The sequence below is a fragment of the Drosophila obscura genome, unplaced genomic scaffold, assembly GCF_018151105.1.
Source record: "Drosophila obscura isolate BZ-5 IFL unplaced genomic scaffold, ASM1815110v1 contig_1, whole genome shotgun sequence".
Taxonomy (NCBI): domain Eukaryota; kingdom Metazoa; phylum Arthropoda; class Insecta; order Diptera; family Drosophilidae; genus Drosophila; species Drosophila obscura.
Window position 1 is genome coordinate 5,963,637 of NW_024542679.1, and position 27,897 is coordinate 5,991,533.

The 27,897-nt window shown below is 48.0% G+C and overlaps 4 protein-coding genes across 5 annotated transcripts; 1 reads left to right on the forward strand and 3 right to left on the reverse strand.

The window, feature by feature from the left end:
- Positions 1-1,772: 1,772 nt before the first annotated feature.
- LOC111067564 (adult enhancer factor 1) lies at positions 1,773-5,433 on the reverse strand. Its single transcript, XM_022356707.2, is given in 3 exon segments — positions 1,773-2,947; positions 3,028-4,135; positions 5,169-5,433. Coding segments are annotated over 2 exon segments (1,449 nt in total). The 5' UTR covers positions 3,872-4,135; positions 5,169-5,433; the 3' UTR covers positions 1,773-2,342.
- A 284-nt stretch (positions 5,434-5,717) lies between these two features.
- LOC111067555 (HIV Tat-specific factor 1) lies at positions 5,718-18,545 on the forward strand. Its single transcript, XM_022356693.2, has 7 exons — positions 5,718-6,005; positions 12,989-14,086; positions 14,143-14,345; positions 17,373-17,539; positions 17,612-17,798; positions 17,879-18,015; positions 18,082-18,545. Exons 2-7 carry the CDS (start codon positions 12,997-12,999, stop codon positions 18,209-18,211), a joined length of 1,914 nt encoding a protein of 637 aa, XP_022212385.1. The 5' UTR covers positions 5,718-6,005; positions 12,989-12,996; the 3' UTR covers positions 18,212-18,545.
- On the reverse strand, positions 5,763-10,358 carry LOC111067548. Its single transcript, XM_022356672.2, has 5 exons — positions 10,054-10,358; positions 8,907-9,113; positions 8,622-8,837; positions 6,060-8,561; positions 5,763-5,976 (listed from the first exon to the last, which is right to left on the reverse strand). Exons 1-5 carry the CDS (start codon positions 10,190-10,192, stop codon positions 5,852-5,854), a joined length of 3,189 nt encoding a protein of 1,062 aa, XP_022212364.2. The 5' UTR covers positions 10,193-10,358; the 3' UTR covers positions 5,763-5,851.
- LOC111067551 (trichohyalin) lies at positions 14,351-27,897 on the reverse strand. 2 transcript variants are annotated; one of them, XM_022356682.2, is made up of 6 exons: positions 27,873-27,897; positions 19,127-19,334; positions 18,736-19,050; positions 18,568-18,679; positions 18,238-18,462; positions 14,351-17,320 (listed from the first exon to the last, which is right to left on the reverse strand). In XM_022356682.2, the coding sequence occupies exons 2-6, from the start codon at positions 19,176-19,178 to the stop codon at positions 15,682-15,684; spliced, it is 2,343 nt and encodes a 780-aa protein (XP_022212374.2). In that variant the 5' UTR covers positions 19,179-19,334; positions 27,873-27,897; the 3' UTR covers positions 14,351-15,681. The 2 variants fall into 2 exon arrangements, with proteins under 2 accessions (XP_022212374.2, XP_022212372.2); XM_022356680.2 differs by having other exon boundaries at positions 18,238-18,486.

Genomic DNA, 27,897 nt, shown 5'->3' on the forward strand with positions numbered 1-27,897 from the left:
ATTTATGCTGTAACTAAATACACATTTACGCACACATTTACATATAAATACAGCTACTACGCGTGTACATACATTAATAAATATACATATACTCGTATGTATGTATATGTAGGTGTATAGTTATACAATATTATCGCGTTTTGTTTTTAAGCATTTTGCTTTGCTTTGCTTTTTTCTTTTGTTTTTTGTTTCTTTTGCAGATCTTCTTCGTTTTGTTTGTCTTTGTTCATTTAATGTCTAAATTCTTTGCAGTTTTACATTTTACACACTCAACTATCCATAAGTTGGGCTCTTAAATGCTAATCTCACTACGTAACTTATTTATTTATAAAATATACTCGTACGTACGCGTGGGAGATGGAGATATTGGGTGTAGTGGTGAGGAAGGGAAGCGGTGTTGTCTCTCGCATAGGATCTCTGATCTCTGACATGATTTATTCGATGCAATCGTTGGCGGCGTTGGTGGGTCTCCAGTTAACCCACCACACTCCACATAATATCATTATAATCCTTCCAACGGGCTGCTGGTGAGAGTGTCTCTCAAGTGTGAAAAATGATTTACATAGAACGACCTTAAGCGGTATTTAGAATATTACTCTGCTAGGTTTCCAGTTGCGGTGTGTGGGGAGGGGTTTCTTTTTTCTGTAACGGGTTTCGTTTCAATTCGGTTAACACTACACATTTATCAACATTTATTTAGTATTTATTCAATATATTCTAGGGTTTGTCTAGTGTGATTCCTTCTCCCGGTTTTGCATTTGATTTCGTATACATTTAAGTTTTTCGTTTTGTTGCGCTTTGAAATCTATAGGAACTTGACGCAGGGCTCGCAAAGCGTAGCCTGTGCTGCAGTTTTTAAAATTATTAAAACGCGACCTCGACCGCGAACGATACGATACGAGTACATAACAATTGTCAGTCGGGGGCTGTTGGGAGGAAGGAAACGAAGGCGAACATCAAATAAAATACTAGTCGCAAATTATATTTTTAGAAAATATTATTTTCGCTTTAAAAAGGTTGGTTTGTTTGTTGATTGATTTACATTTGATTTTTGGGTAAACTCTCTCCTTACCACCGCTATGCTGCGCTGCTCGCTGTATACAATTCGCTTTATACATACAAAAATTGGAGTTGGGCTTTGTACAGAACTTGCTTTGCTTTCCTATCGCATAATCATATCATTATCATAGCATTAGCATTAGTTTGTGTTTACTTCAGTAACTAATATTTAGACGAAGGCTAGCGCGACAGGTTTTTCGTTTCCAAGTTTCGCCAATTATGCAGAAATTATAACTATTACAACTAATCAATTAATATTAACAAAACGTTTCATTACAAACTATGGCTCTCTGCATTTCGACCTCTTAAAACTATAAGAATATTTTTTTGTTAGCTATTTTCTCCTTATCGGTTTTGTTCCTCTATGATTAAAAATTAAATAATTATGCTAGGAATTGAATAAAACAAATTGAATTTGTGTCAACCCAGACCGAAGAACACCCGTGCAAATCGTTTCTCAAGCGGTTACTAAACGAAAGTTAAAGCAAACAAACAAAAAAAAATAGAAAATAGATAAACCATTGGAAACTCTGACTAAGTCAGGTCTGTACAAGTTCCCTTCAAAGTTAAATGCTAATTAAAAAAATCTGAAAGTGAGTTTGATTAAAAAAAATATTGAAATTTTAAAAGTGTTTGCACTTTGTGTAGCTATTTTCCTTTCTTTTCTCTTGTTTCGTTACTTTTACGCTTTGCTTATTTCACATTTTATCGACTTAACGCAATGACTTTTCGCTTAATTGTGTGTTTAGTACTTTTAGCAAATTTTTTGTTTCTTTCTAGTTCTGCTCCTAGTTACGGGTTGCGATTAGGTTTAATTACGTGAATAGGACGTTGGTTATTCTATTGCCTCGTGATTGGATTGTGGGGTGTGGGGGTTGGGTGTGAGATGCTGGCCACACAGCAGCACTTCTTCAAGGGTCTGGTATTTCTTATGGTTGGATGTTCAGTTTACGGGTTTTCGGGTTTTCAGGTTTGGTTTACCAGGGAGCGCTGTGTGCTGCTGCTGTGGTGTTGGCGGTCTGCCGGTTAGCTACTTTTGAAGCGTTTTGCTATACATTCATCTTGGTAAGTTCTTAGTCACACATTTAAACCTTAACAACAACAACAATGTTCGCTACAATTAAACAACTAACAACAACGTAAGCGTACACACCAAACATGGCTCACTACTTGCTCGATCGCTGCTCCTCCTCCTCCTCCTCATCTTCCTCCTGCTCTACTGTCTGCTCCTGGACATTCTCCTCGGCCTTGAATATGTACTCGAGGAGCAGCTGATCGACTCATCACTCGCGCTGCGTTGACGACGCCACAGACGTCGGCACGGTGGTCACACCATTCGATGGTGACTCGACCTTAATCACTCCGAGCTGCTGCAGCTCTTCGCGCGTGTGTTGAATGCGGCCCACCACCACCCCATTCATGGTGACAAAGTTGCCATCGGCTGTCACAGCTCCCAGCTGCATGGCGCTGGACAAATCACCCAACGAGGCCACATTGAAATGGTGGGGAGAACTGCCATTGCCATGGTGAAGGAGCTGCTGCTGTTGCTGGTGTTGCGCCACAGACGTGGTGGAGGGCAGAGTGGTAATGGTTATTCCTCGCTGATGGTCGATGTGGTGGGCATGAGCATGTGCATGGGCATGGGGCGGAGTATGATGCGGATGCGGTGGCTGTTGGTGGTGCGGATGCTGTTGCTGCGGCAGATGATGGTGCTGCTGCTGATGATGCCCCGCCAACGCCATCCGTCCTAGTCACCCCTCCTCCTCCTCCGTTTTGATCTTGACAGGAACGTAGACCTTGTCCATGACGTGGATCTTTATGTGGTTGTTGAGCGTGCTGGACTGCCGGAATTGCTTTTTGCATATGACGCACTCGAACGGCTTTTCACCTGCAAATGAGGTTTTGGATTAGTTTGGGAATTGCGTGGCATAAATCAAGGCAGCAGGGCTGCATGGTGTGGTCGCTCACCCGTGTGGATCTTGACATGATTCGCCAGAGTGCTCAGCTGACGGAAATGCTTGGGACAGAAGTTGCAGTTGTAGGGCTTTTCCCCCGTATGGATCTTCAGATGGTTCGTCAGCGTGGACGATTGACGGAAGGTCTTATCACAAACGTTGCATTTGTAGGGCTTCTCGCCAGTGTGGATCTTGACATGGTTGGTCAGTGTGCTCAGCTGCCGGAAGCGTCGATCGCACACGGTGCAGTGGAACGGCTTTTCCTGGTCTCTCGCGCCACCGCCTCCGCCACCGCCAGAGTTTCCATTGCTGCCAGCCCCCTCACCCTGGTGCTCGCCATGGCCATTGGCCAAATAGTGATCATTCGACATGGTCGGGCTGTGCGTGGCCAGATGGACCAGATGCGGTGGAGGCGCTGACGGTGGCTGCTGTTGATCCGCCGCCGCTGCTTGAGCTGCTGCGGCCTGAGCAGCCGCCATGGCTGCAGCCTGAGCGGCACTATGCGCCTCGGCCGAAATTCCATTCAGATGCATTTGGAAGGGTAAGGCGGCGAGTTCCGCTGGAGCTGGTGGCGCTGAGGGGGGTCCAGAAGACTGTTGTTGCTGTTGCGCCTGTTGCTGCTGTTGGTGATGCTGCTGCTGCGCCTGCTGCTGCTGTTGCTGCTGCTGCTGCTGCTGCTGTTGGGCCGCCGCTGCCACATGACCGGGATGAGTGGCCTGTGTGACCGTATCATTGTTGTTGTTGTTGGCAATCGTCGTCTGCGGCTGAGAGGCCACAATAACAATGTCACAGTTGCTGCTCATCGCCGTGGCAGCAGCATGGGCATGAGCATGGGGCAAACTCTTGATATGCATCATGGGCGGCAGCTACCAGTGCACTGGATTTGAAGGTGCGAGTGGGAGTTGGATCAGGCTCTGGGGGAGGGAAACGGGGGATGAGGAGTTGTTGTCTGACAGACGGAATCGGAATCGTACGCGCGGACAGGGCTCGGACTTCTTGAACAGAAAGTTGGCGAACAAACTAAGATCGATTGATGCTCAAAAGCGCCACGACAGATTCATCTTGGTTGCTTCTGCTTCTGCTGGGTGGTTGGTTGGTGGTTTGTTGGTGCTGGTTAGTGCCTGAAAAATGAAGCGGAGAGGAGAGAGGGATTAGTGAACTGTTGGATAGCGACGGCGGCGGCTTCATCAGTTGATGTTGGCCACCGCCGCTTTGGTATGCAAAAATATGTGAGGAATTCCCCCAAAACACAAACACACGACACGACACGACCCGACACGAAATACCTAACTGCGAAATTATAAATCTAAATTATTCAATGGCTGACACACTTCCCGAGCGCCCTTCCCATCCCATTCCATTCCACCATCATCCTAAGAGTTCTATTCAGACTGCCTTTAAAATGTGTTTTTCTCTTTTCGCATAAATTATAAAACACGACGATTATGCATTTTTAAACAAAATAAATACGCGCGCGCGACCAAATGCATGTAACTTTCAGAGCTCTGGTTTTTACGTCCCCATCGCTCGGACAGGTTCGGTTCCCTCTGCTAGCAATCCAATCCCATCCCGCCCCCTGCCATCACACCACCTTCCGCAACACAAACACGCACACACACGCATGCATACACACAGGTACAATCTCTCAGGTATCTTTTTGGTTGAATTGACAGCGTGTTACTTTCTCGCCAATTACATGTGTTTCCCAAATAAATATAAATATACGATGGGCAATATCGTTATCCAATTGGAGAAAGTTAGCATAGCGAGTGTCCTGCCAGGGGGTGTGGGTGGGACATCCTTGTGGGGAGACGAGACCCTATTTTGGGCGGGCTTTTGTGGTGAAAAATTTTCCCTTTTTTCAAAAGCAGTTTTTCCACTAACACGTTGCTTGCCCCCTCGTTGCGGCCCATAAGCGACAACCACTTTCAGTCGCTCGCACACACACACACACAAACACACACTGTCACTGACTGTAAAAGCTCTTTTGAGGTTAGGAGACAGACTTCTTTTATTTTGGAGCTCGGTGTTTAATGTTCATAGTTTTAAAAACACTCTAAAACACTCAGCTTAAGGCCAGACAATCGGGCTGTGCCGTTGGCAGTCCTAGATTTTTCACATATATATATTTGTGGCGCCCACACATTGACCTACCTTTCCATTTTGTGCCTCTGCTGCTGTATGGGGCCTTTCAGGTTTAGATTTCCCCCCGTTTTACATCATTTTCCGCATTCGTGTGTGTTGTGTTGGGTCTCAGCAGGGGAAGAGAGTGCACGCGTTCCGCTATCAGTTGTTTAAAGCTAGGCTTTCGAGCATTATTTCTTGCTGTGTGTTCATTTATAAAAAAGACTATAAATGTTAGAAAAATAGTACAAATATTTCTTTTCTTTTTTTACGCGTACAGTGTGACCGCGGATCTATCGCTAAAATATAACGTCAGCCTCTCAGATTTATACCGTAATATACCAATGATTGGACTAAATATACTAAATTATATACGGATATACCATGAGAGAAGGAACTTAGCCCTTTTAACCATCCACTATTTAAACAGGTGAACAACTTGTGTAAAACTACGTAAGTGCTTATTGTAGACCACGATATCTTTCATCTGAACTGTGCCACAAATTCTTCAAGTTTCATAATATTCATGTGGGTGGTCGACCATGGGTTAATCGTTTTCGTGTCCACGTGAAATTCCTGCCTAAACAGAGTGCGGGCACACTTAAAAGTTTGTGAAGAATAGAATTGTTTAATGTTTGCTTTATTTTCGTTAAATTGTACTTTAAAATCAAATGCAATTGCTTAGAAAAGTGTTGTGGGTGGTAGTGCAAGTTTTATAAAATCGTGCAAACACGCGACGCCTGTTGCTCGCCATGTCCGTTGCTTAAACTCAGCTCGCTGTTGACTTTGTTTTTGTTGTGGTGCGGCGCTGCTGCCGGCGCAGGCGGTCGCGTCTCGTCTGAATTCAAAGGAGTACAAAGTTTTCAGGTAAATATACAAATATATATAACGACTGGAGCAGAAATCACTGTAGAATCTTACCCGCAATATCGACGGCCCTTTCGTTGCGACATGAGAGCCGCATGTTATCCAGAAACTGCTGAACGAAGCCCTTGGTCTCCTCCTCCGTTTTCTGCGCCACCGCCTGGACATGGGAATTTGCTCGCATTTCCATTGCCCGCAGGTCCTCCTGCATGGCCTTCTTGCTGCGCTCCACAACGGCGTCCAGGGGATCGTCATAGGGATTGCTCGGCTCAAAGGGAGTTGTGTCCTCGAAGTGCGCTCGATTCCCATTGCCTGCTGAATTGTGATTCGAGTTCACAGACGCCGTCGTCCGTTCATCCTCCTCCCCAGAGCCCAGGGTCGTGTTTGTCTTGGGTCCGCCTTCCTTTGAGGAAACATCCAGATCCTCATCGTCACCACGTGGCGTGGACACTGGCGTGGTGTGCGGATCTGATTCGCGGGCTGCCTTGATCTGGAATAGCGATGAGATGTTCTCCTTGGCGCCAAGCACCTCGCTGGAGATCTTGTGGGTCACCGAGTCCATGGCCCTGCCCATGGAGTCCTTCGTCTCGGAGGCTGCTTTCGCTGCATTGCTTCCCGCCTGCTCCATCGCGTGCATTGCATCGTTGGCCATGCGCTGGGCACTCTTGCCCGCGGCCCCGACTGCATCGCCCACAGCATCCACAGCTCCGCGAGCGCCTGTGGCCACGCGCTCGCCTGCCGCCTCCATGGATTTCTTTGCTCCTTGGGCGGCATTCTTCACCGCCGTCTGGATCGAGTCTCGCCTGGAGTCCAGGCCATTTCTCACCTCCTCGGTGGCCCTCAGAGCCTCATCTTTGTGCTCGGCCACTGACTTCTCCACGCGCTCTTCCACCTGTTGCAGCATCTGCTCGGCATCCGACTCCAGCTCCTCCGTCGAGTCCTCTAGGGATGTGTCCGGCATTTGCTCCTCCACCTTGGCCGTGACATCCACCCCGTTGTTGATGAACCGTATCTCGTTGACCACCTTGCTGCTGTCCCTGGAGTCCTTGGTTGTGGTTATCTCCACCGCCAGCTGCTCATCCTCCTCTGTGGGCGGCGTGGGCGTAGACACCTGAATGGTGGCCGCGGCTGGGATTTCTTCCACCGTCTCCAGGCTATCCACCAGCTCGGGCGACGTCCTCTCCAGGTGGTCATGATCCATGGCCGCCTCGTACGAGAAGTTCCGTATGGGCGTCTCTTTGATGGTCTGTGGAGTGCTGCCATTGTTGCTGTCCGGATATGGGGTGCGTGGACGCAGCATCTGCTTCTCCTCGCTGCCCTCCAGCATCTGCTTCTCCAGTGGATTACCGGGCTGCACAAAGCGTGCCGACTGCAGAGAACTTATAGAATCTGTCGGAGATTGGGGTGGTGTGGGCGTGTGCGTGGGTGGAGTTGGTAGCTTATCCATTGAATCCATGGGTGGTGGTGATCCAATGGTGGATTCCATTGGTTTTTCGGGGCTTTTCATGGGTTTTATAGGGGATTCCATGGGTGCCGATGGTTCCATCTGTTTGTGGTCTCCGCTTTGAGGTTTTGTTGGTTGCTGCTCCTCCTTCTGACTGCTTGGGATCGGCTCCTGTTCGTTGCCATTCACCTCCGGGTCCTTTGGCTGTGCCTCATCATTTGCCTGCACTTCCATCGATTCCCCTTCTGCCTGCACTGCATCTTTGGTGGCTTTTCCTGCCTCTTCTGCCTCGTTTCCATTCGTTAAATGCTTCACGGCCTCCATGGCTGCCGCTGTTCCAGCTGCAGTGCCCACCCCCGCAGCAACGCCCGCTCCCATGGCCGTGGACGTGGCTCTCTCCTCCATCTCCTCCGCCACCTGTTGCTGCTTGGTGAGGCTGCGCCCGCTGCTGTTCCTGGCCTGCTCCAGCAGATTCCCATTGTCATCCTTCGGCTGCAGGACGAAGCTGTTGCTCACGCCCACGTTGGCGGAGGCTATCGAAGTTCTGGGTATGCCCTGCACCAGAATGTGCTGATCCCCCACAGCAATGTCCAGCAGGCGGAGATTCTTGAACTTTGAGATCTCGCGAAAGGTCTTCAGGTGGTGGCCGCTCTCCGAGAAGGTGGTGAAGAACTTGTTGGCCTTGCTGAGGGCCGCGTAGAATGAGAAGCCCTTCAGCAGCTTCCAGATGGGGCCGTTCTCCTCGCTGTCGTAGTCGTAGAAGCGCTGGAAGACCAGGCTCTTGTTCCGCACCGACTCGAAGCTGCGATAGATGTTGCCCACGTTGCTCACGATGTAAATTTCGCTGGCCTTCGAAATGTGCATGAAGATGATCTGCTCCGTGGGCGAGAGGTTCTTCTGCAGCTCCGTGAACTTGGGAAACACAAACTCATTGAGGTGTCCAGTGAGAAAGAGACTTCCGCTGGCCGTCAGCACCAGCGTGGACTCTGGACCGCAGGCAAACTGCTGCACGGTGGCATCCAACTTAATCTCCACAGGATGGCCATCGTAGTCGGCCTCCAGCTCCCCCAGCTGCTGCTGGCCATTCGAACCGCAGCCAATAAGCCGACCAGTGGCTGTCGAGAGAGTATATATTCAGCAAGAGATTATCCTGTAATTAATTGGATTTAACTCACTGGTCAGCACGGCAAAGTGCTCGTTGCCCGCCTGCACGGCCAAGAAGTTGTCCGTCTCCTCGCTCTTGGACAGATAGTCATCGAATTCCTCGAGCCTAAAGGGTTTCCGAATGATGGCACACTGCTGCTGCTCCACCTGGGCGCTGATAAAATGCTGTGCCACATGCGTGTCCTCGGGAAAGATGTTGCGACCCGTAAAGAAGATCTCATTGGAGTCTTTTCGGTCGGAGAATGGTGTTAGGAATGCGGCATTTTCCCCTCTAATATCTACTGATGTTTACTCACGTGTTAGCATCACCGACCAATTGTTGCCAAAGGCCGCATCGCAGATCTTCAAGCCCAGACTTTTCAGGGCCTTCACACATGTGGGCTTTGTGACAATATCCCCATTGGTGGCGCTGCTTCTTTTGCCGCTGGCAGTGGTGCCACTGTGTCCGCCAATGCCCAGCTGCCCAAAGTGATTCTCGCCCCAAACAAATAGTCGGCCAGATTCTGTAATTGAGATAAGAACCGGTGGCCGGAGCCGCCGGTGGGGTGGAGACATTTTGACATTTGCTATGGCTTTTAGCTGTTGCTTTTTTCTATTGTTTTAATATGCTATACGATTAGAGAGGCAGAGACAGGGGCAGAGGTAGAGTCAGGGGAGGGTGTTGTGTGGTTCCCTTTTCTTGACTTTTATTGATTGTGAGTGCGAGTGAGTATTTCATTTCATTTCGTTTCGTTTCGGGGACAGCCAAAACCCCCGCTCTCGACTGCTGTTCGACTTTACGCTTCAATTACGACTTGGACTTGGACTGCTTTCGGTGGCGGGTTCGCCACTTCTCAGCGGAGTTCGTGAGTTTGCTCCATATTTCAGGTATTTTTTAACGTTACGCCTGACCCCATTAGGATACCAAAATAATGTACAGGATTGTACCCGTAGTGTGTGTTGCCGTGATTCGAAGTGATTGCTCGCTAGCTAGCTCTGGTTAAGCTTATGTAATGTGGGCCAAATGTGGAACAAATTTGGTACTAAATTGGGGAAAACTCATCGCAAATGATAGGCACCATCTAATCCTGGGTCACCAATTTGTCCAAAGTGTGGGGGGTGGCTATATAATTTAGCCATTCAATAGCCTCTAGAGCGTGGGCCAGTCCTAGTCCTGGCCCTCAAGACTGGGCCAACAGGAAAGTGAAAGTGAAGTGACCAGAAGTGCCCGCGGGGGTGTGTGGCGCTGTGTGGTGGTACCTTATGATTATTTAAAGAAAATTGCAGTAAACATGCAATGCAGAGGCAGACAGCCAGACACGAAGAACCACCGTCAATCCACTTTGACTTGAACCACTTGACCACTTGACCACTGTCTAAACCAAGGAGAAGCCCGCAGCATGGGGCTGCCAAGTAGGGGGAATTGGGGTCACTCTCTTGGGACCGATTACCCGTTGTAGTTACCGCATATGACTGCACTTTGATGTGGACCCGATATCAGTCGCTTCACAGGATCATTTTTAATGTAGAAGTAACTCTGGGTATTCTCCGCCAGATGGGATTTGCCCAGAGTGAATATGGCACCAGTGCTGGGTATATCCATGTCGTTTATTTTCTACTCTCTCCCTTTTTTTTTTGGGCTATTATATTACACTTTTTAGATTTCGTTTCCGCTTTTATTGATTTGCAAGTGAGAGAGAGACAGACAGAGAGGGTTTTGCATATTATTTTTTGCCGGCTGCAGTTGCTCCTCATATACAAATATCTATCGTTTTATATACAACACAATAATGCCATTTGGAGTTGCGTGTGCCGCACCGACTGACCGACCGACCACAGGGAGAGGGGCAGCTGGTTATAAGCGGAGTTTAGGCTTCCGTTGCGGCTTCTGACCCGGCAGCACTTCTGGTCAGTTGAACGTTTCAGCGCGTACTGGTCTGGTCAGTCAGGACTAGCCAGGAGTTAGCTCTAACCTCTAGCCACACACAGACACACTCACCCACACTCCCACAAGAGCTGCCATCAATATTGGGCCATTTGTGCCCGTATAAGTATGCTATGAAAAAAGGCTTGCTGCTTGCCTGGTCGTTGGCTCGCGCTTCGCGCCCCACGAGAAGGGTGGAGGAGGCTTGTCCTGCCAGTTGCCACAGTGAGTCACCCTAACCCCAGGCAACATTTGAGCCAAGTTAAGTTATTCCACTGTTCCGTTCGGATGGAGAGCACTGGGGAGGTTTGGATTTCCTTTCCTTTCTCTTTCTCAAATATTTATGGCATTTGTGAGTAATGTTTGCAAATCTCTCAGAATACCAAGAACGAGGGGGTTGTGGTGGGGGGTAAAATGTTAAATGTTAATGTTAAAAATAGCATTAATATATATTGTATGTGTAGGTGGATGAAAATTGGAACTGCTACTCGCTGCACCCATCCCCTTGACCTGTTAAAATTTGCATAAGGGAATAGAGTGGGCCAGCGAATTGGCGATACATTTCTCCAAAAAAAAAACAAAAAAAAAACTTAATTAATTCGTTCTCTGGGCGTTCTTCCTCTGAAGTAGTTTTCGTTTTCGTTTTTATGGCCTAGCCGCTAGCCATTAAAAATGGGCCAAATGGCAGATGCCCCGGCCAGTGTGCCGGTCTTCGGGGTACGACTCTCTCACATTTGCAGACTTTCGCAGACAATTTGCGTCAATTAATTGATTTTATTGTGGGAATCGCAATCCTCAAGAAGGTTCTTCCATTACAATTCTATATAATACTCATGCAATAAGTGCGTTTATTTTTAATGTCTAAATGAATGTGAAATGTTAAAGGTGTTCTGCCACAGCAGAAGGATGGATTATGGCGAGGCCAGACTAGAGCTCCAGTCCTTTCGATCCATTTAGAAGGCTTCTCTAACTCGGCTTTAGCCTCAATTGGGAAACTAAACTTTCTATATATAGTATATAGTATATGTACATATATTATATGCATCTAAAACTCCTGCAGCACTTTGGCGAACATGAACAACACCCCACGAGCACAACGGCTACTCGAATGTCTATGTAATTTATGAATCCTCCTAACAAAGTTGTTTGCCTCGCAAACTGCAATAGCTGCTGGCTAGGCTAGGCTACTGTTGGCTTCTGTTGGAGCTGCAGTTTGGTTCTCACTGTTGCATGCAATGCCATGCCCCTGCCACGCTCGTAGGTGTGCCGGCCAATGTGCCAGTTATCCGTGCTGCCCCTTTGGGGGGGGAGACCACTCCTACTCCGCTCATCCGCTGACTTGGCAAAAAGCAAATCTTATGCGTTCCGTTCCATTTTGAGGTGCATGCAAATGTTGCCCTTTGCTGAGCGTTGAACTCTGTTCTGTTTGGTTCAGTTCTGTTTGGTTCGGCTCAGTTCGTGAGTGTTTTTCTTCTGCCTATTTTTAGTGCAGGGCGTAAAGTCGTGACAATTAGCCAGAGTACATTGAACTCTCTTCGATGGGGCCACTAAAGAGAGATCTCATGACGTAAATAGGAAAAGAAAGGCGACCCAAGTCAGCTGTCGGAGGTCTCAGGCGGCACGGGATTGTGTCGAATAGTTTGACGAATCTATTTGGGCTCTCAAGTCAAGTAGTGCTCCGGTCGGAAGGTTGATTGAACCTCCCAATCGATTGGAGGAGCAGCCAGCAGTGAGTTCAGGGTTTCCCCTACCCCTCCCGAGCCCACTTTCTCACTCTCCCTCTGTCAAATAAACGAAATTAGTCGGCTTGACCTTCAGTGAGGGGAGATGGCGGCCTGTGCTCCTGTTTCCCCAATGCCTCTTCTTTTCTTTTTTGTTGTTGTTGGCATTGGGATGGGCTTGGGATTTGTGTTGGCCTTTTCTTTTCTTGGAGCTCTCCTGAATGTGGCGTGCGCCTTTCATTTCGTTTTATTACCTGACTCAATGCTTGACCCACACACACGGCAGTGCCTCATCGCACCACTGGAGTCCGAGTGGAAGGTGAACTGGCAATCATTGTGTAAATTGTTTACCAGCTAAGGCGCAAAATAAAAATAAAAAAAAGAGCAAAGGAAAACTTGTTATTTTCCGTGTGGGTCTTCTTGGAATGCTCTTTCTTTCGCACCACCCTCCCCCCAGCCCACAGCCCACAAACTGGACACACACTTTTATTTTCCTTCAATGTCAAGCGATATGAGCACGTTCCTGCAATTTATTTCTCTGTTGTTACACGTGGCCCCAGAGCCGCCCCTGATTATTTGTTTACGCGACCAACAAAAAAAAAAATATATATATATGTATGAAATTAGCTGGGAATTAGACGATTGTCACGCCCACGCGGCAAAAAAGAAAAGAAACAGAAAAGAAAAGGCAGCAGGAAATGCCACAAAGGAAGCAACTAAATGTAGTCTACTTTTCGGCTTGCTTTAATTACAGCACCCAAAATGAGCGACGAAGAGGGCAAGGAGAAGCAAAGGCCTGAGGAGGAGGAGGAGGAGGTGAAGCCCGAAACGGAACTTATAACTTATAGGGAAGGCGACATCGGAGCAGAGGATGGGAGAACGCCACCCGCAGCCACACCCGCACCTACAACCACCATTCCAAACCCCACTGCAGCACCAGACGCAGGGGATGATGGGGAGGAGAAGCCCAAGGAGAGGGCCGCAGTAGAGTGTGAAACCAAAGCAGATAATGATGATGAAAGCCAACCCCAGGCAGACAATGCAGCAGCCAAGAAGGAGATGGAGATTGAAAGCTTAGCCCAGATAAAGGATGAAGCAGCCAAGAAGAAAAAGGAGGATGAAAGCCAATCCCAGGTGGAAAGTGCAGACTCGAAAAAGGAGAAGGCGAAGGAAAGCCAAGCCCAGGTGAAAGGGGAAGCAGCCAGAAAGGAAGATGCAACCCAACCGCATCAGGATTTTGCAGCCTACGCTGAGCATGTGACCTATGCCGAGAATGGCGATGCCATCTACACGGATCCCAGCACCAAGCAGGAGTACAAATGGTGCAACATTAAAAACAGCTGGCTGCCGCTGACTGGCAATGGGGAGAATCCCTACGAGAACGAGTTCTACAAGTGGTGCGACGAGACGAGCCAGTGGCTGCCCAAGACGCAGACAGAGACGGAGCACTACAGGTGGGATGAGGAGCAGCATACGTGGGTGCTCAAGCAGCAGCACCAGCAGCAGGAGCAGCAGCAGCCGGACCAAGATGCCGTCTACAAGCTGGATGAGCACGGCGAACGCACCTACACGGACAAGGATGGGACTGTCTACCTGTGGGATGCTGAGAAGTCGGCCTGGTTCCCGAAGATCGATGACGACTTCATGGCACAGTATCAAATGAATTACGGATTCATAGACAACACGAGTGCCGGCGAGAAGGAGAAGGCCGACAAAGAGGCAGCTGAGGCGAAGCGCAAAGAGGAGGAACTCAAGCGTATGACGGCCGAGGCAGAGGCAGCCATGGCCACAGATGAGTCCGGTGCAGCATCTGCAGCAGCATTGGGCAAGCGCAAGGCCCCAGAGCCACCAAGTAAGTTCGGTAAAAAAGACTAGAACCCATTTTAAATGTGTGTAATTCCCCTGCAGAATGGTTCGAAATGGATCCCTCGCAGAACACCAAAGTATACGTGTCCAATCTGCCGACGGACATTACCAAGGAGGAGTTTGCCGAGCTGATGGGCAAGTGTGGCATGGTCATGCGGGATCCGAAGACGCAGCAGCCCAAGCTGAAGCTCTACACGGAGGCGGATGGTCAGATCAAGGGCGATGGCCTCTGCGACTACATCAAGGTGAGTTTCATTCAAACTTTATTCTTTATTTCACTTTATTTGCTGTGGCTTAACTGTAGATTTAATCTTGCATAAATATTATATGGTAATATTATTATCATAATATGTTTATCCATTCGATTTCATATTTCCGATTCTGATTATGCTTCTGCTTCTGCCTAAGTTTCGCTGACTATTCATTTAGATTCGCCTTCTCTTTTCATTTCTCTTGGGTGTTGTGTACATATATATTTTATAGTAGGTATGTATGTAATAATATTTAAAATTGGTTAGTGTACTATTAAAATGCATTTTACTTGGCTATAAAATTGCTTTCGCTTTTGCTTTTGCTTTTGTTTTTGCTTTGTTTCATTCGCTTCATTCTTTTCATTTTAAACAAAATAAAACGTTAGAAAGATACTTTTCCGCTTACGCTTACGTTTCCATCCAGTTTTTGAGGTATTAAAAAATACATAAAAATTTACATTTAAACATACTTTAATCATTATATGTAACCTAAATAGTTAGTACATGGGATACTTGTATTATCAAAAGGTTTTCCTTAGTAAATTATTGCTTCTACGGTGATTTCGAGGACACATTTTAGGGGGGTTTTGGGGGCCAAACTAGGGATCGATCAGTAAGGACTCTTCTAGCCATTCCCATCTTTTTATTAATTATGTGAGATATTTTCATATATGTATTTCTGTGTGCTCTCTAGTTTTTAAAATTCTTTGCGATCTATGTGGGCTTTAAAATTGCTCGATATTCTATATAGTTTATGGTTATATTTCGTATGGGTGTGGGTGGGTGGGGATTGCCATTGTGGGGTGTGTGTCTATCCTAGACCTATATATATATTTATATATATAGCATATATATATAGTATATATGTTTACTGTACAGTACTACATAGAGCTACAGCGAAGTTCCCATAGAGATTAAGTGGCTTCCCGGTGGTCGCTCGAAACGATATCCAACTGTGGGCATATTGCTGCTGGGGGCCATCGCTCGTCTGCGGATCAAATGCAAATGAAACTGACTTTCCCGCCCGGAGGCGATATATCCGGTTTGTTAGTTAATTTCGTTTCCTTTCCTTTCCTTGCCTTCCCTTCCTTTCTTCTCCTTGTAAATAATACTTTTGCGTGTTTTTGTTTTGTTTGTTTTTCTTCCATTAAAAGCAACAAAATAAAAAGCAATTAAAAAAAGGGGATCATCGGCCCAGTGGCTGAACCAACTCTCGAACGATATGTGTCGGTTAGTAGCGGGGGGATTAGTGCGACGTCTGGTAGAGGAGATTGGAAGAGATATGTGTAGGTGTAGGAGGCGATGGAGTGATGAGCAGCACTTCTCTCTCCTACTCGGCGTCATTCAATCGCATGGCATGCTGTATCCGCTTGAGCTTCTTCTCGTTCTGCTCGCGCATCTTCTGCTCCTTGAGCTGCTTGCGCCGCTTGCGCATCTCGATGAACTTCTTCTGGTCCTCGGGACTCAGGGCCGAGATGCGCGATGTGTACTCGCGACGCTTCTCGGCGAGCGAGGCCTGCACCAAAGCATCGGCTGCCTTCTTGGCGGCCTCCAGCTTGCGATTCTGCTCGGCTGCCTTGGCCTCCTTCTCCTGCCGTTCGGCATCCTCCTTGGCCTTGCGCGCCTCCTCCGCCTCGCGCATCTCCTTCTCCAGCGGTAGCTTCAGTGCGCGCTCCTCTTCCTGCACCTCCTTGCGCAGACGCTCCTCCTCCTGCTCTAGCCGCTTCTCATTGGCCTCGCGCTCGGCAATCTCTGCATCGCGGGCACGCTGCTGCTCCTCCCGCCGCCTGTTCTCCTCGTGCAGTCGCTCCAGTTCGCGCTGCTCGAAGATGCGCGTCTCCTCCATGCGCTTTAGCTGCTGGCGCTTCTCCTCCTCCTCCTGCTCGCGACGGATCTGCTCCTGCCGTTGGCGCTCCTGCTCCTGCAGCTGCTCCTTGAGGGCCTGCTCCTCGCGCCGCTTCTTCTCGTGGGCCTCGGCCAGCTGCTTCTCCTGCTCAGAGTTGGCCTCGGCTATGCGCTTCTCGTGCTCCTCCCGCAATCGCTGCTCCTTGGCCAGCCGCTCGGCGGCATTGCGGCGGTCGATCTCCTCCTGCTCCTCGCGCTGCTTGCGCATCTCTTCCTCGCGCGCACGGCGCTGCTCGGCCTCGCGCTCCCGCTGCTTCTGGATGCGCTCCAGGCGCAGTTTCTCGGCCTCATCGTCGGACTTGCGACGACGCTCCTCCTCCGCCTGCCGCTGCTTCAGTTGCTCCAGTTCGCGTTCGCGCAGCTGCTGCTGATACTCGCGCTCCTGCTGCTCGCGCTGCTCTTTGTCCTTGAGCTCCCGTAGCTGCTTCTGCTGCTGTTCCTTCTGCTGTCGTTCCTGCTGCTCCCTCACCTGCTTCTCCTGCTGCTCCTTCTGCTGTCGTTCCTGCTGCTCCTTCAGCTGCTTCTCCTGCTGCTCCTTCTGGTCGAAAGTGGCCATTCGCGCGCGCAGCTCTTGCCCCTCAGGATGTGGTTCTTCATGCTGCACCTGCTCGCGCTCCCGCTCCCGCTGCAATCGCTGCTGCTCCTCCCGCTGCTTGCGCTGACGTTCGCGACGCAGCTGGCGGTTCTGCTCCTGGCGCTCCTTCTTGCGCTGCTGGCGGCGTCTCTCCTTCTGGCGCTGGCGCTGCAGCTTGCGGTCGTACTGGGTCATCTGCTGGGGCGTCGGTGAGGCGGGCAGGACATCGTTGTTTTGGATGTTGGACAGGGCAGCGGGCGCAAGCTCGGCTGTGGGTGCAACGGTGGTGGTGGTGGAGGAGACACGTGGACGCTTGCGAGGGCGCTGCTGCGGTTCCCTCTGGTGGGAGTTGACATCGTTGGGGTGCAGGGGCTGCTGCGGCTGCGGCTGCTGCTGGTGGTTGCGTGGCTGATTGCGACGATTGTTCTTGCGGCGACCGGGAATGATCATCTCCTCATCGCTGCCCTCAGCCTTCACGCGACGATGGTATCTGCAAGACGGAAAAAATACTCATCAATATCCATTCACACTGCTCGTTTCAGGTGGAATCTGTTCATTTGGCACTCAAGATCTTGGACGACTACGACCTGCGGGGCCACAAGATTCGCGTGCAGCGCGCCCAGTTCCAGATGCGCGGCGAATACAATCCCGCCCTGAAGCCCAAGCGCAAGAAGAAGGACAAGGAGAAGATGCAGAAAATGAAGGAGAAGTGAGTAGCCACAGGAAGGAGAGACATGAAACATGGCACTAACTAACAAGTATTCCTTGTTCTGTTTGGCAGACTATTCGATTGGCGTCCGGACAAGATGCGCGGCGAGCGCTCAAAGCACGAGAAGACGGTCATCCTCAAGAATCTCTTTACGCCAGAGCTCTTCGAAAAGGAGGTGGAACTCATCCTGGAGTATCAGAACAACTTGCGGGACGAGTGCGGCAAGTGCGGAATGGTCCGCAAAGTTGTCATCTATGACGTGAGTTTCGCAGCAAGTAAACTCTAGAGAAACAATCGCTTTATCTGTCTCTCGCTCTCTCTCTTTATCGCTATTTTCAGCGCCATCCAGAGGGCATTGCTCAGATTAACATGTCCTCGCCGGAGGAGGCCGATCTGGTCATACAAATGATGCAGGGACGCTTCTTTGGACAGCGTCAGCTGAGCGCTGACCACTGGGATGGCCAGACCAAATACAAGTGAGTGGCGAATGCATCACCAAAAAAAAAAAGGAAAACCAGACTCTAATTGTGACTCCATTTCAGGATCGATGAATCGGCGGTGGAGGCACACCAGCGCCTGTCCAAGTGGGATGAGTACTTGGCAGCCGAGGAGGCGGATAAGCAGGATAAACAGGACAAACAGAATGCGGAAGGGCAGAGTGCCAGTGCTTAGGGCTAGCGATGAACCGATGGCCATACCTGCGATCCTTGTCGTTGCGATCGATAATCTCGAGAACGACCTCGTTGGCCCGCTCATTGGGATAGGTGGCGTTCCAGCGATTGTAGATCTTGTAGCGGTTGGCCTCGCTCACCTTGGGCATCTTGTGCTGGCAGATGAACCGCAGCTTGTCCGGGCACGAGCGCGCCGACCAGCGGTACTTGAGGCTCGGATCGTAGACGGCGCAGTTGTTGTCGTTGGGCTGGCTGTTGGAGATAAGTTGCACATAGCTAGAATTGTTGCTTAAGCGTTAAATCAACGGAAATAAAGAAGGAGAGGACAGATCAAATCTAAAGGAGTGCATCACTTACGTGGCATCCATTTGGCTGAACGAGTCGTAGGTCAGATTGCGGCCGCTCATGCTCCACTGCCAGAGACGGTTGCGGTGATCAAAGGTGGCCCCAATCCACACTGGCTCGCGATCTAATAATTTAAGTTTAAATTAATTTCCACCTGCAACTGGATGGCTACCCACTCACCTCCTGTCTGGGCATCCTCCTTCTGCAGGAATGCGCGCAGCTTGCGGTCGGCGTACTTGAGGGGCTCGGCCAGATTGGCGTTCTTGTCCTTGCAGAAGAAGTGCGCCTCCAGCCAGCTGCTGCGCTGGCTCACCAGCGAGTAGCAGTCGGTGCCCACGCGCTGGAACTGCGGCGGGCACATGGCGTACATGCGGCGTCTGTTGGGCCGCGCCAACGGTGCCAGTGCACCCAGCTCCTGGACAGGCGAGGGGCCATCGAAGCTGACCGCCGCGCTGGCTCCGCTCGCATGGAACTCCGTCCGGATTGTGTGTGCAACTGTGCAACGAGATAACGAGATGCCTCAATAAATCATTGCCCCGCGCCGCGCCACGCCGCAAGTGCAACTACTCACATAAAACTAATATAAATACTTGACAGCACAACATTCTATGGCTGCCACTCATTGTGATTCCTACTCGTTGATGGTCTTTTTTTCTCCCGTTGATGGCACTGCGTTTCGTGCAGATTCAGATTCTCTGCTGGATGGTGGCTGCTGGTAGGTGGTTGGTGATGTCTTCTCCTTGCTGTTCGCTCTTTACATCGCTCAATCGGACGAGAGGCTGGAAGATAGAAAAAGGAAAAAACCAAACGAGCAAAATGAGCATTCGTTAATCTCTCAACTCGTCTGCTTATCATAATTTTGTTGTTGTTGTTGTTTCTGTTAGATTATGCAAATATTTATCAGAGAGCCTCTTAACAAGTGTTTCCGCTGATGGATGGGCCCCGGCGAACGCCTCCACACTTTTGCCAAGAAGACAAATTGAGCAAGCGATATAATATATTTGAACAGATTTATTTTATTTATTGGTGGGGTCTTCGTCTTCATTTCGTTTCATTCATAAGCAACTCTTGGACGCCACAAACTGGTCGGGCGTCGTCGCTTCTTTAGCTTGTCAGTGGCTCGTTTGCTGTGGCTTTTGTGTAGAATTTCAATTAGCACTTTCATAACTTTAACCACCTTGTCAGGTGAGAGACAACATGGGTCCGGTACGGTACGGTCCGGTCGTCTGCCACTGCCACTGCCACTGATGCCACTCGTTGTTGCATTCTATTTTCAATTTGTTGACACACTGCCCACAAGAGTGTGCTACTGTCTGCCGTCCCGTCTCTCTGTGTGTGCGTTGCAGTGACCCACTTTGGCCCAACAAATGACTGCGAGTGGCGTGGGTTAATCCGCAAACTGTTTTACCCGAGGGTTGTGGCGTTTAGGGGTTGCGGATGGGAAGTGGGTTATTCTTAGCTGCATTGACACTAAATATATACTCTGTTGTTGCCATTTATCCCATTGTGCAAATTGTTATCCTTTCAAGCGTACTTTATCATTGCATTTACGAGTATAGTTATCCATGGAAAATAGTCACAATTTATTTAAAGGAACCACAACGTGCCCGGTCTGTGGGATGGCATTCGAGAAGGATAGAGGTTGCAACTTTGGAACAATAACTTTCGAGCACTGATACAGAATATGCATACATAAATCAGAGTCGTGTATTTATTGCAACAGACAATTAAGAGCCTTCCAATCCGATGTGGAGAATAAATACATATGCCTCGTAGGCCGACGTGGAGGAAAAGTGTTGAGTATTAAAATTAATCTTCTTTGGCAGCTTGCAGTGTCGAACTTTTCCAGTGTTAAATGAAAGTAAAATTGATATATGTATTTATCCAAAGATAATCCATTATTTATACAGACAGTTTCCCCTTAAAATTAAACTGAAATTCGTGAAAAATGCATGACAAAAAGCATTCAGCACGTGCACTTAACGAACAGGTCTCTAGCAGCAGCAGCAGCGGCACACGAACTCTCGTTTGTATTTGTAGGCTTGATTGTGTCATTTTAATTGAGCCATTAGAGCGTGTGGCTAATTCAGCGCTGCTCCTGTACCTTTCCCCTACCCAAGAGACAGGCAGATAGACACACGTATGCACACGACTAATCATATATAATTTCTGTAAAATAATGCAGGCCCGCGAAGATATAACAAATTAAAAGCGGGGAGGCAACAGGGGCAACTCTTTGCAGTTAAAGAAGTAAACACAAGCAGGCGTTTTTGCTGCGGGCCACCACGACAGCCAGTCAGCCAGTCAGCCAGCCAGCCAGAAACTCGCTTGACGGCTTTACCAGACACGCTGGCTTTAGCCGGGTCGGTTCGGGTGGGGCTTGGTGCCTCCGGCCTGGTCTTGGCCGCCGACAGCATTCGACAACAGACAACAAATTCCCCAACGATGACGTCTTGACATTCATTATGGGCTGCTACCGATCTTTGGCAAGGTCCAGTAGTTGTAATTGTCGTCGGCTCTGTCTGTCTTACTGTGTGATTGTCTGATTGTTTACTTATTTGTTTGCTTGCTCGCTGGTTGACTGGGTTTGTTAGCTCACCCCCATGATGATGATGATAATGGCGGGAACTCGGCGAGCGATAGACCTTCATTCAAGGCGGCGCCGACGTTTGTCCATTACAACTTGACATTTGTTTGAGTGGCTAATAAAAAAAAAAAAAAAAGAGACGCCACATCACCCACACCCACACACAGAATAGCACGGGCACGGGCACGAGAGTGGGCGATATTTGACTGATTTATGACCCACTTTGGATGCAGTTCTCTGTGGGAGAGCTAGCAGACGACATTCAAATGGCATTTGAGACACACAACCAGTGTGCCAGTGCCAGTGCCAGTGCCAGCCCATGGACCATGAGACTTGTGAATGGGACACACGCACAGCTGGCTGGCCTTGATCTTGAACTTGGGAACTGGAGCTGATGCTGATGCTGAAGCTGGGGTTGGGCCGTGCTGGTATCTGGTGTCTGGCTCTCTATTACAGCATCCACGAAACGTTTGCAGTTCATAATTTGTTTTTTTTAATTGGATTTCTCAACAAGTTCCAAAGAAACTTGAAAAGCCACACACTGACACGCGGCAAATCAATCAAACAGGAACGGCTCACCCCTCTCCATGCCCAAAAAAAAAAAAGAACCAAGCGGCTTAATGCCAAGAGAGGTAACACATTTTTAAAGCTGAATCTGGCAATCAGGCAATCGGGCAGGCAGGCGCCTGGGTTCACCCAGAACCTTTTTTCATGGCCTTGCCCGACAGTTGGAGGTTAAATCTAAGACCATCAAAGCAGCGACACATCAAGGCAGGGGCGACTCTACTCTGCATGGGAATGGGAAACGCACGTGTGACCCGCTTCAAAATGTTTGTGTGGCTTTTTGGCGGGGGGCTATCCTCAAATGGGGGAACTCAATTTACATTTATGAGGTGCTATTTGTGTTCTGCCTGGGAATTAACATAAATTATGGAATACCAAGAAGTGTTTATGCCTATTCGATGATATATGATGTGTAATTTGTGCGTAATTATCATACCATCAACAATAACGAGAATGGAAAGCAGGAACGGAGGAACGGAGGAGAGAGAGCATGAGGAAGCTACTCCTAATTGAGATCTCTTCAGCAGATCATCAGCCACACACCCACACACACACACATCAATCGGTAATTCATCGGCCAAGTATAGTCATGGATCCATCAATCAAATACCCCAATCGAATTCGAATTCGAGTTGAAAGCAAAAGTTGAATGGCTTCCCCCAATGGCAACATCTTTGGACTTAACCTCTTCACATTGGGTTCAATGCGAACCGCTGCCAAACCTACAAATGTTTTTAAAATACTCTAAGAACTTATAACAATAATAATATTCTCTATTTGGGAAGTGGACAAATTGAAGGCATTAATCTTGACAAAGTTCGGCCCAGTCGTAAGTCTGTTGGGGGAGCCCGTACAGGAGGCTATGCCATAATCAATTATGAGGAATCTGCTGAGCCAAAATTAACCCGTTCTTGGCATAATTAAGTTGCCAGCAAAAATGAATTTTGCATAATTTCTGTTTTACTACGAACTTAACAAACAAATAAACAAACGGGCCAAATCGATGGCACAAATTGTTGACTAAATACCAGTTCTGCGGTTTAATTAAAGGTAAACGTATGACGTGCATACATACCCGTACGAGTATGTTTATGGATGAAGCTCGAGGAAGTTGAAACATTTATAGAGACAACATACTTTGCCTGTTTTCGCTTAATTAATTTATGCGCATTTCATTGATTTACGAGTATTATATGCAGCCGCAACCTGAACCAAATGAAATAGTTTGAGAGCAAAAAACAAGCAAACAAAAAAACACAAAAACGAAACAGGGAAAAGCAGAAGCAGTAACCACACAAATGGCAGCTATAAATTGCAGTGGCGATTTTCATGTGGCAAATCACAGAGTGGCAATATAATTTATACGCAACTTTGTAAGAGATTCCCGACAATCAGCAGGCCAGCCACAATCCTGCATCTTCGTTTCCATTTCCCCGCCTCAATACTCGCAGCATTTTGCAAAGTGGCCGAGAAACGTTTTCACAGCTGCCATCGCTTCGCTCCCCTTCCAATTGGCTGCATTTTCATGGTTCACCTGTGCGGAATCTTACCAAGAAGAGCCAACACGTAGCTATCTCAGCATCTATCATGCCTTTTGACGGGAGTTTACTTGCTCCAACTCTTGCCGCGCTGCCTTGCATCCTTCCTTCCTTCTATCCTTCTATCGTTTCATTTCATTTCATTCATTCTTGGACCTGCCATAGATACTCGTACACTTTGGCTGGTTCTCCTCTCATCCAGTGATACCTTGTACCCAGCTCCCCACTTCTGCTCTGGGCCACCCATTCTTCCTTCCTGCCCGTGGCAGCTGGAAAAGTGAAAGTCATTTAGTTGCAGACAAGTCATTGTGCCTGGGGAAGGGGCTGACGGGGGCCCGTGTCATTGTGGTCCCCCCATGAGACACTTGGCGTATGCGAAATATCAAGTATACGCACGGAGAAGCCATGAGGCAGCATTTTTTAATTGAATTCGAGTGCATTTAAAGTTTGAAAGTTTAAATTCATTTACAGTTTCGTACGAAAACTTTTTTAATGAGTTTAGATGAATTTTAAATGGATTTCTCTCTTTTCTTCTCTTTCTCTCTCCCTCTCTCTCTTTGTCTCAATGAGCCAGACTGTAGATTGTTGATTAGTTCTTTTTGGGTGCGGCATGGCCATATAAAGTGACCGCACTAAAAATTAAGCACCCCCAAGGCATTCTGCGAAGCGCTTTGCTCTGCCAAAACTCATAAATTCAGTTCGGGATTATGTGATTCATGGAAGAGCGAGCCACTGGCAATTCATCAGAACTCATGCCGCAGGCATCACAAATCAACTCAACTGCAATTTGGATACCTCAAAATTCACCTATCAATCACTTCTACCTGCTTCGGAGCAACGCAGTGGAGCACAGTCTCTGTCTCAGTCCTACCCCAAAAGTTATGACATAACTCAGCTTTGCGAGTCCCCCGACCCTCATACGCCCGTACCCGTATTGGTACGTGTATGGGGTATCTGCTGCAGCCATCACTTGAGGCTGAGGCCTGACTTTGAAACGCAGCACGTACCCCGGCTCCAAGATATCTACCCAGTGTCTGTGTGTGTGCATTTCAAACTGTGTGAGACAACGACAACGTCATCGACCAAATAAACTGTCGGATTGCCTTTGTATCCGATACGTGGCAGATTTTGCACTGGGCGCAGGCGCCAGCGGCTACGTCAGCATCGCATCTATAACACGCAAAGTACTTGAGACCCACCAGCCAACAGCCACAACTGGAACTGAAACTGGAACTGTGACTGTGACTGGATAAAGTGATGTCATGCCTCTTAAATTTATGCCCAACTATTTGCTCAAGGGGCGCCCCCGTCTATCTATCAGTATCAGTCGTCGCTACACTTGAAAAAAGCACGTGAATGCCCGCCTACATTTTATACAATATATCTGGGCATGCAAACAAAGATCATCTTCCGGAAGATGCTGGTTGCCTGTTCTCACACTCTGTACTCTGTACACTCGGAAAACTGCAAGTATTATCTCCATTTTATATGCCACAATATTTTGTTAAATAACTACGCGCATCAGAAATAGTCATTTATTTTCTTCGAGTGTGTGTTTCCCAGCGATGATGTAAATTCTGCCAGAGCGATCTTCGCATTCTCTTTCTGTCTATGTAAATAGATCTGTATTCTTTTTTAATATTTATTTTTTGCCGAGTTATATATAGCGATATATGTACATATATGTGTACATATGTCTGACTTTTTGTGTGTCGTTTTCATTGACATAAAACTGTCACATGAAGTTTTTTTTTTTTCTTTTTTATGACTTTTGTTGCGTTCCAGCGACGGAACTGTAAAAATATTTTCTATTAATTTTTTTTCAAGTTCAAAACTTGCACAACAAAATCATAAACACGAAAATAAGTAGCGACAATGGGAAAGCAAATATTTGTGAAAATTAAGGCTGGAAAAGCAAACAAATTTTGTGGAACTTTGTTTTCCGAACGAATTCTGGGCTCATGCTTTTTTGGTGGTAGGGAAAGAGGGGGAAGAAGGGAGGGACACAAATTGTTTTGGCACTGGCATCTGAGGGGCAAGTAAGTTGACCATTTTGCTGGGCATTGTTTGTCTGTTCTGCTTGTCGCTGGTGAAGCATCTCGTCCAGCATCTCTCATTTGCCATTTTGGGTGCTGTTGGAGCTGGTTCTGTAGCTGAAGTTGAAGCTGTAGCTGGACATTTTATGGTTGTTTGCAGTTTTTGGGCAGGACCACAAATTTGTCGGCGCGTGTCGTGACACACACTTGACACTGGACCATGGACCATGCTCGGCAGGCACACGGCTCTTCCATTCCTGGGTAATTTGCCTGAAATGCAGGCGGCTTTCTGTCTGGTCTGGTCTGGTCCGGGATCTGGCTTCCATTATCGACGCACGCATTTGTGTACCAAATTCTGGAGACTGTGTACTGGATACTGGTCCTGTTGCTGGCCCTTGTTCCTTGTTCTTTCTATTCTGGTTGTTCGTGTCAACGATAAATCAAAAGTTTTATCTTGTTTGTTGACCGCACTCTGCCCTACCCTCCCGCTCCCGCTCCCACCCACCAACGCCTTTCTTCTGCCACACATGACTTGGCTCCGAAATCATTTGCAGGCTTGAAATTTGTTGCTTCGTCTCTGGTTTTTGTGCTTGTGCTGCAGAAATTGTTGGGTTTTTGCATGGCGCATAATCGTATTATGAAATGAAATATTCTTAGTCCGGAAAATATTCAACACATCACGTATACGCAGAGTTGACAATGATCGACAGGCGGCCAGCAGGACAGGATGACACTCCTGTTACTGCTACAGCTACAACAACAGTGTTGAATATCCGCTTCACATTCCGCAGACACAAACAAAACATTTTCATTTCCAATTGGCCCGTTTCTTCCGCCACCCCGCACCGTCATTCGCTTGCCTTTCCTATGGTTTGGTGCATTGAACCTACGCGCTACAGGACATGCATGGAAAATGATTTCCGCTCGAATGTAATTTATAGCCAACGGAATCGGACTGCCACTCCAGCTTTTACTCCTACTCCTACTCTCCCTCCCACTCTCACTCAGAGCAGACCACACCAGCTGCTGCTGTTGCTGCTGCTGCATCATTTTATACCCATACTCTTTTGTCCTACGATTTGTTGACTTTACGGCTATGCAAAGTCTGGCATGGTCTGGTACGTGGCATGGGCGTGGGCGTGGCATTAGTGCCTACTAATGGATGATGATGCTATTCTCGACACTCTCTGAGTGCCGCATTTGGCAGTTTTTAATCTATATTTAAATTTTCCAGCATCAAATGTCAAGGCAAACCATTCCGAATTGCCACGAACAAAAATCACAAATCAAACCCGATATCTCTCAAATCAAATTACGTTCCTCGCCAATCCGTAAATCCACAGTCCGTAAATGGTCAAAACCGGCAGGAAAACAAATTCTACAAAAAACTGTGACAGAACAAATGGCATGCAAATTGGCAACGATCTGCGCGAGCAAGTCATAAATGAAACAAGACGAGAAAATCTTCCGTGACTAAGTCATGACGGAGGTGTGCTTCATTCAGAGATAACACTGAATCATCTGCCATGCTGCGGTCTACTCCATTGACTCATTCAATTAGCCATGCAGCCAGCCAAGTGCAGCCAAGACTCACTGACAATTATCAACACCTTTCCTACCGCTCGACGGCATGGCATATACATACCTACATATATGTACGAGTATATCTGTGGGTAAGTGACGACTTTGAAACAAATTGTTTAAATATTGGCCAACTATCAATATTTGTTTCGGGCATTAAGCAAATTGTTGCGTTAAGGCCATCCCTGGTCGCATGAAATTTATTACGCATTCGCCACGTGCACCCACCCATTGGTCGCAGTGTTTATTCAGTTATTAATTTATATGCCACACCATTCGCAGGAAAAATGTCCACTTTGGCAACGCCACCTTATCACTGACTTATGGCAGTGACTGTGGCTGCGACTGCCGCCCCCCTGGTAGTGCAATAAAAAATGCACATGGGCGATAGTGCCACAAAAGAATCAACATAAATACTCGTACCCGGCTGGGTTTTGGGTTAGCGCTTTCCCAAGGGGGGCTGGCAGTGGGAGGGGGAGCTGGTGAAAAGTGAGGAAATAAATATAAATAAGTGTAAATGAAAACCGTACACGACGCAACGGAAAGACGGAGCCGGTGTTGGAGTCGGAGACGGAGACTCAGCAAAACCAAAAGATGAAAACCAAAATCGCCGCTTGGCATTGCGCAAAATGTGCGGCAAATATTGACAAGCCGCAAAGCCAAGGGAAAACACAATGGCAGTGGGCGGGGTGGGGCGGGGAAGAGGCACTGCCAGTGGCAGCCACAATCGTGTGGGTGTTGGTGGCTTAGTGGCAGTGGTTCCTGGCTGGGTGGCAGTGCCTGTGCCCTGCCGCTCAAATTGCATTAGCAAAATGAACTGCAGAAACGATATGCAGCCGGATAACGTTGGTAAATTTATTCCCACTTTTATTACTGTGTATAAGTTTTTTAAGTGGAAATTTATTCCGAGTCTGGGCCAACTCGAAACTAATATAATTGACAAGGTAATGGATCGGTTATACTTCACTGCAATGGCAGAGCATTAGCATAATTTCGAATTGATTTGCTTACCTAGTTGAAAGATGCCTTCGAGTGA